Source organism: Epinephelus moara, chromosome 22 (assembly GCF_006386435.1).
Source record: "Epinephelus moara isolate mb chromosome 22, YSFRI_EMoa_1.0, whole genome shotgun sequence".
Lineage (NCBI taxonomy): Eukaryota > Metazoa > Chordata > Actinopteri > Perciformes > Serranidae > Epinephelus > Epinephelus moara.
The window spans coordinates 10,317,036-10,330,479 of NC_065527.1; the positions used below are offsets into that span (position 1 = coordinate 10,317,036).

Here is a 13,444-nt window from a genome sequence, read left to right on the forward strand (position 1 = left end):
TCAACACCACAAACACGTTACTTAGAGTGGGAAATTTGTCTTGGGCCCTACACCTGTATTGCAGCCATAGAAATGCAACGTACAACATAGTACATAGACAAATCATTATTACACCCAACATAGAGATAGGAAACACAAAAAGATAAATAAATTAATAACATCATCTGCTAAAATCACCTCTATAAAAATGCAAATCAGCAAATTGTCATAATCCAATGCCAGATCTGACTTTATCTGCCATTGTTTAAAAGCTTTAAAGACAGAGGCATGAAAGAATTTTTAAATCTGTCTGCAACGAGGGCAGCAGCTCGTACTCTGTATGCAGAACATGAGAGGATCTTATTGGCTTGACTTAGAGTAGCCTGGTTGAAAATACACAGCAAGGAAATGTGCTCTTAAACACCTATTATTTTCCGCGCAGTGTTGATCAATTGAAACAGTTTGTTTTTTAACGGCACAGAGAGGTTACCGAACCAAGCTGTGACCTGATTTGGCTCTCTAAGACTGCCTAATAAAGAATTATCATCCATTTTTGATCAACACCATGAACTCTCACAGACGTAAGAAATGCAGCCGTAGTTGTAATCTGCTACAGAGACTGTCAACATGTGTGTTGCAGGTTAGTGAGTTGTCAACAACCTGGATGGGAAAAGATGAAATTGTAAAAAATCTGCACAGTGATGAAGATGATCAAACTGAGTACTTGACTGTTAATTTCTTTGTGAATAACAATTAAAAATATTTAATTTTTACTTTAATATTTTTCAGAAAACAAACAGTGATTAGGAAAATGAATATTTGATAATTTATTGTATCAGTGCTCTGAATCTTTTAACTCCACAGTAACTTGGTTTTCACTGAACTTCACTCCAGGTATTCTGTTACAACATGTTTATTACTTTTTCACCCAACCCAGTATATGAATAAAGAGTTGTGAATGTATATTCCCTTCAGTATTTCATCAGTACTGGGGTGTTAGAGTCTCTGTAGGAAATCCCCTTAGAGATTTCAAAACTGTTTAACTGACACAGACCACTGAAGCGTGCCACTGTCAAACTGCACAAATAACAAAAGTCATATAATACTAGTCCTTAAGTTGATATGGAAATAGTTTTCTTTTCAAGCCCCAGTTGTGGTGTTTTCCACACAGACAGAAGCATGTTGTTAGTTTTATATGTACAGTAGTTGAGATGATTTCCTCTCACTGAATGAGCTTTGAACTCAGTATTTAAATCTTTGCAGTGCCACTCTCCCCCTGATTCATAAACAAGTTTCCTTGTGTTGATGGTAGACACATTTTGAAAGTGAAAGAATCGTCTTCTGTAAGCGTGGTACATATTAATGTGTGCGTGACAAAAGCTCTGCTCACACACGCCAGAACAAGAGAAGGAAACAACAGCTTTGCCATCATCCTCCTCGACCATGTATTTGGACTCAAATTTGAGAGCTGAAGTTTTGTCCTCAATACTTGGACAAATCGTTAAACCCTGTGACAAGAAAGGATATCTGACAACAGAAAATAGTTTGTCTGTTGATGACTTTCATCTCTACACCATCACTGGGAAACGACAGGCTTATGTGACTGAACGTTTCATTGATGAGAAAAATTTCTTTGACCCAAGTTATGACTTCGACTTCACCAATTTCTCCGACTCTGAGTGCCTGAGAGGTGATGAGCCTTATAAGCGCCCAAAAGGTTGGTACCGCATGGCCTTGAAGGTAAAAGGTAAATATCCAGATGGAGACACCTGGTTGGGCACAAACGGGTGGAGGAGTCGCTCTGTACCTGGAGAATGGCCTGTTTCTTACCATGGAACAAGCTTAGGTGGAGCCAAAGGCATCATCACAGCTCACTACAAAGCAGGTGATAGAGCTACGTATGGAAGAGGAATCTACTCAACACCAGACATACGTGTTGCTGAGGAAGAGTGCTATGCCCAAACCTTCACATCGAAGACGACGGGGAAAAGTTACAAAGTGATCCTGCAAAATCGAATCAATCCTGTTAAGAGAGAGATTTGCCAAAGATCTAACTACTGGCTCATTCCTGTTCACAAAGGAGTGTCTGCTGAGGAGGAGAAACAGATAGCAGAGAGCTCGATTCGACCTTATGGCATCCTGATTAAGGAAATCAGTGACAACAATGAAAGCAATCACAATGGAACTGGATCACTTAAAGGTAAATTAAAGGTATTCTTTACTCGGTCTATTCTGCAGTTTAAACACTGTTTAAATAAAGCCAGAGCAAGTGTCTAATTGTCTGTTGCTCAAAGGCTCTTCAAGAGCTTTGTTCAGATTTATTGAATTTATTAGACAATTTCAGTATAGAATAAAAACACCAGCTCAGCCAAAGCCGTGACCAGTTTCCTGTGTCTGTTATCATACTGTCTTCTTGATGTACAATTTAGAATCAACAACACTGACAAATTCCAATAGAAGACTGTTTCAATTGCACAGTGATAGCTTTACTGAGTAATGCAGACATTACTTTAAAGGCCTGAAAACTTTTTTTTGTCAATACGAGTCCTACGTCATCATTGCTCTGTTAAAACTACAAAGAAAATGTGTCATTTTACACAAGATTGCTGTATTTGAAGTGGCTGGGCGGGGCTGGTTGATGATAAAGACGATGATTAGCTGATGATTAACTGAGTTTGTGATTGTTAGTCTCTTTGTAAATAATAACTAAAGATGTTTTGTTTCCTAACTTTTACTTGGGCACAGACAGATGGAGGAGTTTCTCTGTATCTGGAAGGCGGCCTGTGCCCTACTGAGGGACAAGCTTCGGTGGAGCAAACAGGAAAATCTTTATCTGGTGATTTATTGTACCAGTGCTCTGATGATTGTAACAATTTTTAAAAAAATATATATATATAAATAAAGAGTTATCAATCTCTTATTTATCATCTCTTCCCTTAAATGTTTTATTGGTACTGTGGTGTTGGGGGTTTCCTGTTTAACCTCTGACTGACACAGACCACAGAGGTGTCTTGTGAAACTGTGCTAACTGCACAAAACAAAAATGACCATAGTCGTATAATACAAATAGCTTGATAAGATTTAGGTACAGAAAATGGACTTCTCTTTTTATAAGGAAGTCTGATTAAAAACACAGATTAAGAAAACACATCTTGAGTCCTTATGATAGTCAGAGATCAAAGTAAAGCAGAAAATAAAGTTGATATGGAAATACTTTTCTTTTCTAGCCTCAGTTGTAGTGTTTTCCACACAGATGGAAGTATGTTGTTAGTTTTATATGTACAGTAGTTGAGATGGTTTCCTCTCATTGAATGAGCTTTGAGCTCAGTATCTATAAAAGCAACCTTTACAGTTTTTACAATTCCCTTCTTAGTTTATGACCAAGTTTTCTGTCGTTGATGGTCAGCCGACCTGAGAACGACTATATTACTAAATGCTGTTATATGCTATTTCATTTACATTTTCCAGATTAAAATCATTAAACAACATTTGGAGAATCAGACGGGACTGTAGAAAAAGTTTCTGCTGCATCTGTTGCACAATGCACACAAAGCATTTTTTCTTTTTAAACATGTAGACCTACTGCAGCAGCCTGGTCTTCTTGCTTTTTTCCCCTTGACCTTAGCAATCTGTTAAATATATTTCACAGTAATGTCAGTGCTCATTCTTGCAACACTGTGTCTGATTATGTAGATCAGAGAATGAACGAAATGATACCTCTTAATATGTAGTTCTGGTAGTTCTGGTCAGCCTCTGCTCCCACCTTGATGAGACATGTCAGACCTTCAGCCATCACAAACTCATGGACCAGATCTTTGTCATCCTGAAATAAGACAGTGAGAGGCATGGAGCATACAATAGTTTATACAGTGTAGACTGGCTGCACACACACATTGCATTCTCTTTTGTTACCACATGGTGTCAGTAATATGCAGGATTAGGACCAAATCTGACAGTACATAAACTTTCAATCCCCCACTGGATCACACACACACACACACACACACACACACACACACACACTACAAAAACCATGATGTTGTTTGTGATTTTGTTGCTTTTGATAGATCGCCTCTTATCTAAAAAACTTAAAGGAAGCTGTCTGACCAAACACAAAGCACCGCTAAACTAATGTTGCATTCAGGTGCACTGTCAAAGCTCTGACGTCTCATTTGTACTTATTCAATGACTTTCTGTAAGAAATGAGCATGGAACTTGTAATTTTTGTAGAAACCAGTCAGTACAAAGCTCTATGCAGCAGCCGTGGAATCACCAGGACATGTAATATAGTTGTTTTTATTCAACTGTAACTCAAGTGTCACTGCATTTGCCATCATGTACTGACATGACTTCACGCTGTGGTCACATGGTCAAATTTTTGTGGTCGTTAAAGTGTGTGCAAATTGTACTCATGATACCTACAATAGCACCTAAATGCTGCTATAATTTAAAGTTCTCACATTGCTGTTTTTTGCTGAACTCTATGTTATTATATTTGAGTCGTCTTGTGTGTGTGTGTGTGTGTTCCAGAAACTGACTCGTCTCATCTTAAAATAAAGATTCACACAAACACAAATGCAAACACCCACACACACACACACACACACACACACACACACACACACACACTCAGACCTACACACGCCCACACAGATACACACACAGGGAGAGAAATGCCACGTTGATGGAGATCCCTGTCATCATGGAGGCGCATGGTGGCCACAATAACCAACTGTATTCTGCAACAACAAAGTGACAGTAATTGCATGTGAAATATGTGTGTGTGTGTGTGTGTGTGTGTGTGTGTGTGTGTGTTACCTGAAAAATTTGCTTTAGAGAGAACAGAGCCCTTCTCAAGTCACGTCCGTTGGAGTTATACAGTCTTTCTGGAGAGAGACAGAGAGACAAAGAAGTGGTTATTTGTCTATAATTCAACAAACAGTACCAAGGCGTAGCAGAGTGACTCGTTTCAAAAAGCTCATACAAAATATGAGCAACAATTTTAGACAAATGTTTCCATCTGACTTGAATCCTTTTTTTTGACACACTCTGATTGCATTGTTCGTTCCCCTGTGCACCTTTTAATCCCCATGTGTTTATATAGATCAATAAAACTTGGAAGGAAAATGAGTCTCAGCTGTGCAAAAGTTGCACAATAGTTTGATACGTAGAGGAACATCGGGGAGTCGATGGAACCAATCACACCGCTCGGCTCTGATCACCTGAGGCAGGCACTTCATCACACACTTTCGCCGTGTCCTCACTCCCAGAGCAACACGTGCGTGGTCTCTCTCACACACACAAACACAGACACACGTATACACACACATTGCAGTGGTGATTAGAGCTGTATTGGAATGTTAATGAGCTGCTGGCTGGACTTCAGCAGTGAGGTATTCAGGTCACGACACGGAAAGCACTCAGAACCAACGACTAGGAGCTTGTATACACTGATATTTATCCTTATTATTTCTATCCCTGAACACAAAGAGATAATTAATGCACTTCTATCACTTCTTTAAACTGCTGTAAATTGTGACTCTGAACTGTAATTGGTATTTCTAGGTATTACCTCCTATAGCAACATTACAAAAATCCTTTATATGAATCTGGGGTTTAAGGCACTCAGTGTTGCATTTATACAGTGGTGAAGGAGGTATTCAGATCCTTTGTTTAAGTAAAAGTACTAATACCACACTGTGAAAACACTCTGTTACAAGAGTCCTGCGTTGAAAATGTAACTTAAGTAAAAATAATATATAATCAGGAGCATTTACACATTAAAAGTAAAATACCCATTGCAGAAAAATCTTAGAGGGGTCTACAGTCTGTGTTTGAAGGATATATCCAGGATGTCAAACTGACTCAGCAGCAACAACAGGTTAAAAAGACAAAGATAGTTAGAAGCTAAAACCCAACTATAGGCTGCAGATCACAGTGTACAAGTGAACCACCACATCACTGCTGATCGCCACACAAGACAATGAATATAAAGGGAAACTTTGCTGATATTGAACCAGCTGTGTGGCATCGCAGTGTGTGCAGATGAACGGTGTTTGGCTTCATTCCTGTGCCGCTGCCGGCACCCAGACCGGACGGGCAGGGATCTCCAGGGGAAGTCAAACAACGTTCATCTGCGCACAATGCAATGACACACAGAGCTGCTTTTTTTCACTATTTTTGTCATTAGCACACAGGTATGAACACACACGCATGCACAAACAGGACCTATTCATGCACAAAGTGGAGAGATGTCAGAGTGAAGGGGCTGCCAGGCGCCCTGAGCGGTTGGGGGGTTCGGTGCCTTGCTCAAGGGCACCTCGGCAGTGTCCAGGAGGTGAACTGGCACCTCTCCAGCCACCAGTCCACGCTCCATATTTGGTCCGGACGGGGACTTAAACGGGCGACCCTCTGGTTCCCAACCCAAGTCCCTATGGACTGAGCTACTGCCGCACCTGAGTAAATGTACTTAGTTAGTTACATTTTTGGTAAAACTGTGTAATAAAGCTGTTCATTCCACTCCTATGGTAATTTCTGATGCTGTACTTTGTGCTGTTGTACTACAGTTTTTTATTTTGTCCTCCCCTGTATATACAAATGTTTTTATTTGCATACTGTACTTCTACACAGTACTTGTATTTGCATGTATACTGCTGATGATAAGAAGACAACAGAAATATTTTCCTAAGTGCTCTGCATTAAGCTCAATCTGTTGAGCAAGTCTGTTGAGTTGAGTGTTCATACTGTTCATTTGTGTGCATGAACAGTTACATGTTCAAATGTGTGTCAGCAGGGGGTTTGGGAGTCTGCATGTGTAAATCCAGAGTTTGCGTGTTGATGACAAATCCTTCAGTCCATCAGGAGGGGGTTAAAAGCGTACGGAGGTAAGGGCCTGCTGTCTGGAGTGCAGTGGTAACCGCCGCTAAGCTAAAAAAGGCTAACCCAAGGCCGGGGTCAAAATCATTATCATTCCGCACACAGACGAAGAATTACAGGCCGGTCTGTCTCTCCATCTGCAGGACCCTGTCTGTGAGATCAGCGGCGGCACTCATGAAATACATCTGTGAAAGTCTACAGCAGAGATAATCGAATCATCTGAATCATTAGTGCCAAGAGGCAACTGGCAATGAGTGTCAGTGTGAGGGAAGAAGTGACTCCAAACCTAATAGAAAAGCAAAGAGTATGGTAGGAGGGGAAGAGAGGAAAGAACATTTATACATAAGCATGAAAGAGGCAGACTAAGACATGGGGATGGAAAGAAATTAAAGGACAAGACAGAGAAGGAGAGAAACGGGAAGGAAAAGGAAGGAAATAAAATGAAAAGAGAGGAAAGGAAAGGGATGACCACTGAGTACAGGCCAAGGTCTGAGTTGAGGAAAGGCAGCCAATCGCTTCTTGGTAATCGAGGCAGAGGAGACAAATGAGAGAGCCGAAATCGTGGAAGTCCCCTTCCAAAAATAAATAAACGACATATATGTCTCTGCCATGTCTTTGGAGTAAAATGTTGATTTTTAACCTTTTCTGAGTCCAGCTGACTGAAGAGATGTTTAGTTTACAGTAAGAGCCTGGCAGCTGGAGGGGAACAACAACCACAGTGTTCAAGTGTTTGTGTCAAACCCAACTGACTTCACATTTACTCTGTTGGGTATTTCTCATTCTGTCTGTCTGACAGAGATGATTTTGGCATAATCACTACCTGTGGCACAGAAAAGGGCCTGATCCTGTTTAGGTTACACACTTCCTCTTAAAAAATCCATCACCCCAATAATGATTAATCACACTCGTTCGGTTTAATGTTCTCTTTCTTAGAAGCAGGGGAACACAGATAGGTGGCAGGTGCAACAACCTCATTGGACAATTCACAACAGACTGTGACTCAGCTCTTAACTCTTGGTCTGATTTCCTCGTTCTTGTTACTCTAGGTTTTCCTGGAAATCAAGTGGCCACTTAATGATCTGGGCAACGCTCTGTCTAACCCTTGAGGGTCGTCGGTTGATCCAGTCGGTCATGTGTAATGCTCATGGTCTTCATCAGGCCGTGAGTGGGGCTGTCACGGTAACCTTTACCAAAAGCGTCTGCTGTCCATCAGGAGCATGTCAGCAGCAGCGATAAGCCTTGAACTTGGCCTCATTCTGGTGTACTGCTGGTGGTGCAGTCAGGTGTGACAAGGTGGGCATTATAGTTAGCTACAGTTTGCAGGGAGAGCTACCAGCATTATACATAAACAAACACTGAATGAGCAGCCGCAATGCACCTGCCCGGGCTGACTGCAGACGCTCTGGACTAGACTTGGAATCGACTTCCGATTTTGCCGATCCACTTCGGTGTACGAGCTTAAACCAGTTTTATTTTATGCAAAGTAGCTACACTTGCATTTGTCATTAAGACACAGTCTGGCAAATTAAAAAGTAGTCTACGTGGTCGAAGTTGGCAACCGTCACAGCACTTAATCCAACTTGTTGCAGCGTGTTTCAGAAGCCTCCCAGAAGCTAATAAAAATACACGCCTTGTCTATTTTTGATGGCACTGCAATGTGTTGCACAGAGCAACACAAGTTTTCCTGCCAATAGGCACTACATGTGAAATATAGATATGAAATAACAATGAGAATTCATGTATTTTTCGTGACTAAAACACAACTGAAAATCTTTGATCCATGTCATCCATGACTAAACTTTTAACGTTAGTTTTTCGAACAATAAACACAATTAAAAATCAAACAAAAACAACTTTTAACTACATAGTCTAATTATGACCACATCAACAAAATCTGCAATCTATAAAATTTTGCTGGCAAAATATTCTGCTCTTAAAACTGTCCCAGTGTGGTACGACGCTGTACGGAGGGCTGAACAAAACTGAGTTGCAGCCGGAATGTGGCGTAGCTGCACTTAATGAAATTGTCCCAACCATACTATCTAGATGGTGGCAAAGATGTCAAAAAGGGGGATTTATTCAGCTTGTATTATCCCTAACTTCACTGGATCATTACATTGGGTATGGACTTAATCTGCAGATGCTGCAGCTCAAAATGAGACCAAACCTTCTTTGGATGTCAGTTTTTGAGCCATGACAAGGGTCAAAATTTGGCCTGCTGCAACAGACGGTGCGGCTTGTTGTTTTTAACCAAGCTGGAAAACAGGCAGTCCCCACCGAATGGTTAAGAGAAGTGAGCAGTCAGCTGTCAATAACTGTATAAAACAGTCAATAAAACTGTTTTCTAAATCATTTTAAATCACTGAAACCATGAGAGGTCCTTGAGCATTCAGTCATAAATGTGCACACAAAATCTTAGGCTGATTGGTAAAGTAGTATGTGAGATTAGCTGCGGGCAGACAAATACACACATGCAGCCACACGATCCCCTCCAGACTTACGCCTGACGGAGATACTTTAATGTTCAGAGATACATTAGGCTGATTGGTAAAGTAGTATGTGAGATTAGCTGCGGGCAGACAAATACACACATGCAGCCACACGATCCCCTCCAGACTTACGCCTGACGGAGATACTTTAATGTTCAGAGATACATTCTGATATTTTTTCCTGTTACGCAAAATATTATTATTATCCTAAATCCTACAGGGCCTAGCTCTTTTCTTACATCTCTGCAACATACTCTTTATAGCTTAGGGAATGGACTGGTTTAGTGTCTGAAGTCTCTCATCCTTGTACCTTGTGCCTGCCTGGCAAACACACAATTTATTTGTCAATTTAATAGTTACATGGCTTCATTTGCATAGGACCCATTAAGGACCTGCTATGTGAACAAAGATGAGTGAGTGATTATTCTTGCTGGATACAGATGATATACAGTGTGTGATAAGCTGTCGGGACACATTGTTTGAGCCAGAGCTGAATTCTGCAACAGACAACAGATTTTTGCATAATCACACTGTTTTTAATGTGAGCATTAAACATCTTCATAAGTCATTCAGTATAGCAATGGATTCTGAAATATTTTGTGAAACAAGTGATAATATCTTCCACTTGTGAGTGAGGGAATTTTATTTGTTTTTTAAGGGAAAAACCCCCACAAACCTTTCACAGATTTACTTCAATCAGATCTCTTTATTTCCTTGATACTCAAACACTGAGAGAATTCTTCACTTGTTTTCTTTTAGACAAACATTCATTAGTAAATTTCTTAAACTTATTAAGATGTTTTTTATAGTGCATAGTTGAACCAACAATCCCACGGTCATGCCAACATTGACGTTGTCATGGCGATACCCCGTGATCACCTGATAGCTGCTAACAAAGTCTTTTCAACATAATTACCCTTCTGCTCCAGAGCAAACAGAATCTGACACGCTAAATAATCAATGGGCCATTTTCCCATTGGCACAAAGGCCTCCAGCTGCCTTAACGCTGCATGTCTGGAGTGATGGTGTCTTCAAGTTGGAAATAATTCAAACGAATGACTCTCACCTTCAACCTCTGAGCCAAACAGCTTGGCACAACAACACTGCTTCAGTGCCAGCAATTCTCTAAAGGGAGACTGAAATGACAGCAAAACACAAACTAGGATGATAACACATCTTAATAAGAAGCCATCAACTGGAGGAGGAGAGGAGTAGATGTGGGAATGAGTGCGGAGGAAGGAGAGGAAAATAGCAAAAGGATGGGTTTTAAAGGGAGGATTTGTCTGTCCACGTGTCTTTGCTGGTCATTCTCCTTTTTTCCTGGCCCTAGGTTTTATTATTGTCACAAGAAAAGCTGAAACACTCACTGGGATGTGTCACTGTGGTTTGTGCATGTGTGTAGAGAGAGAGTGTGTGTGTGTGCATATGTGCGTGTGTGATTGAGTGCACAAGCCCATGTGTAAGCCAGTGCCTGTGTTTGCTGAGTGCAGACAGACAGATGAAGGAAAGACAGAAAGGCACATTTCATTTATAGGTTCGCTTGGAGTTTTACTGTTTTGTTTTGGAGGACTCTCAGTTCTTGTCCACACTGTTTCACCATGACCTCACATGCACTGCAATATGTCAGCCTTAACGAGTCATTTAGTCCCATATTCCGTCTTAAAATTTTTAATTTTCTTAAAGCAAGGGGAGAAAAATCTGCCAGCAAGATGAGATTGTTATTTCCACTTGTTTCTGATGCTTACTTCTGTTTATAATTTATTCTTATAAAATTTCTTATTAAAATAAAACTCTTTGCTCCTTTAATATCGTTTAACAACACACAAAACCTATAAACTGTAAAACAAGTGTCTGTACTCCATAACTTAAGAGCCTCCCCCAGTATGCCGGGTTTCATCTATAATTAGAGCTTTATTAAAGAAGTGACATGAATACTGGAGTCCAGTTACTGTCAGAGCTTGGTTTGCACTCCCATTGGGTTTATCACATCCTTAACTCCACAAGTGAGGACCCAATAGATGTGACAAGACATTCTAATACTTAGGGTCAAAAAGCCTGTTACAACAACTTACTAATGTATAAAGAATAGATTAAATACCACAAGCATTTGTTTCAGAATAAATGTATGTGCATTAGCACACGTGTGCATCTGTGCGTGGGAGTGTCCTCTGCAGTGAAACAGGGATTCCCCCAGTGCAGAGGCTGTCTGCTAAGTCGTTCAAGAGTGGTCAGATCCCTTCTTCCCCTCCTGCCATAATGAGATTAGTGCTGTGACCCTTCAGCTTTGACTAATCCCTCAACATTTACTGTACCATCTACACATCTCCAAACAGAAAAACACACAGGCCAACTAAGGGTACTCCAGACCTAATCCACAGCAATTACACTCAAAACCACACGTACGTTGTTGTACTGCTGCAACGCATCAATGCAAAATCCCAGAGTCCCCAGTTCACATTCTGCTTAGTTGGCCTCGGCAAAGGGCAGCAGCAGTCTAGTACTACTATGCCTAATCCTCAGATTTAACAATAGGCAGCCAGCTCAGCAGATGTTGGTTAAAGTCTACCTGGTTACAGAAACAGTGGCGTGAAGGTGAGACTCTGCAGACTGACAAAACAAACCAATTATTTGGAATTCAGCACATGAGCATCTCAGTTATCTATAAGCATTAAAAGTAGGTATTGGTACTCAATAGCTTTAAGGTATCGACAGAAATAAGCAAGGACCAAGTTGTATCAAAACTTCTCCAGCCAAGTGACAGCTGCATTTGATCCTTTTAATACCCAGATTTAAACGTTGTTCAATTTAATGCAACGTGTGATTGGCCCATTACTGCAGCAACTAACACCTGTACAGTCTGTGGTGTGCAGTGAAGTCCAGTGGCGAGTGTGGTGTATCTAACAGAGCTGGCAGTCTGAGCTCAGCGTGCCACGATGCCACATAAACGTTTGAAAGTATTGCTATAATACATGCCTGCCGCATATGGTAAAAATAAATGCATAAAATGCGGAGGGATAATTTCAGGAAAAACTGGGAATAACAGTAAGCACCTAATCAAGCATGTAAGAAACATCAGGGTGGACAGGTGCACCATGTTTGCAAGGCACCAGCATGGTATTCTCTGCAAGTGGACACGCTGCAAATGTTGATTACTTCAGGTAAGGTGAATGGTTACTAGGCTATAGTGCTGTTTTTTGTGTGTTTTAAACCTTAGCTTGGATTATATTGAAATGAAAATCGCTTTGGACAGGCTTTATTAGAGAGGTTTGTGTGCAAAGTTTCACAGTCTGTTTTGGATTTCCCACTACCTTATTTAGCATTAGCGACTATACTTTGACGTTAGTTGCCCCACATGTGCAACTGTCAAAGCTAGCTATGGGCACTGCAAATTATCTTCGGCTACAAATGCTGTGGTGTGTGGGTTTGGTTTATGCTTCATACTTGTCCCTATACAAATAAACATTACATAAATAAATGCTTAGTGCAATGGTTATGGTAACCAAGTCATAATTTCCAGAAAAAGACATTGCTATTGAGTTTTTCAAATGTATTTTTTCTGCCCTTTGAGCACCACAAGCCGAGTTTCATCTAGTTCCGTTAGAGAGAAGGTAGACATCTCGAAATCTCCAACACTCTGCAACTGACCCCAAAACAATCTAGATTGGTACATACCATGACAGGTAAGAGCAAAAACATGTAGTGTTGATTTTGATGTGAACTGTCCCTTTATGGGGTTTTATCAGTAATTTAGTGTGGTTGCTGCTTGCTTTACCAACCTCAGCCCTGTTGGCAAAATTTGGATTTTGTGGCTCAAAAACACTGACATGGCGCTCACGGTAAATCCAGAGCCATTTCTGAAACTTGATGTAACAGATGCTACATTCATGATGTCCTTGTGTAAGCACGAGAGATCCACGATAACCATCTGCTTTATCTTTTTCCTGTGCCAGGCCTAATCCTTTTTCGAGCCATAGCTTTAATGTTGAGCGTACTTACTGCAAGATTGTAAAGATCTGATGAATAAAACATGTATAGCATTTAATATAAAAGTGCTGCAGAGTGACGTTACAAAGAGAATAGATGCAGGCAAAGAGGCAAAC

The 13,444-nt window shown here is 40.6% G+C and overlaps 2 protein-coding genes across 6 annotated transcripts in view; one reads left to right on the forward strand and one right to left on the reverse strand.

The window, feature by feature from the left end:
* Positions 1-13,444, reverse strand: part of fhod3a (formin homology 2 domain containing 3a) — a 68,792-nt gene that overhangs the window by 26,853 nt on the left and 28,495 nt on the right. For all 5 annotated transcript variants that reach the window (XM_050034960.1, XM_050034959.1, XM_050034958.1 and 2 more), the window contains exons 4-5: positions 4,798-4,865; positions 3,697-3,802 (exon numbers count right to left, since the gene is read on the reverse strand). In XM_050034960.1, the coding sequence (XP_049890917.1) occupies positions 3,697-3,802; positions 4,798-4,865 (174 nt within the window). The remainder of the gene's footprint in view (positions 1-3,696; positions 3,803-4,797; positions 4,866-13,444) is intronic.
* On the forward strand, positions 1,401-2,837 carry LOC126384080 (uncharacterized). Its single transcript, XM_050034961.1, has 2 exons — positions 1,401-2,179; positions 2,725-2,837. Exons 1-2 carry the CDS (start codon positions 1,423-1,425, stop codon positions 2,772-2,774), a joined length of 807 nt encoding a protein of 268 aa, XP_049890918.1. The 5' UTR covers positions 1,401-1,422; the 3' UTR covers positions 2,775-2,837.

Bases quoted from the DNA above. Each gene is read 5' to 3' on its own strand.
- LOC126384080 (XM_050034961.1), top strand. From the start codon at position 1,423: ATGTATTTGGACTCAAATTTGAGAGCTGAAGTTTTGTCCTCAATACTT. The intron at 2,180-2,724 runs GTAAATTAAAGG...ACTTGGGCACAG, and splicing joins TGGAACTGGATCACTTAAAG to ACAGATGGAGGAGTTTCTCT.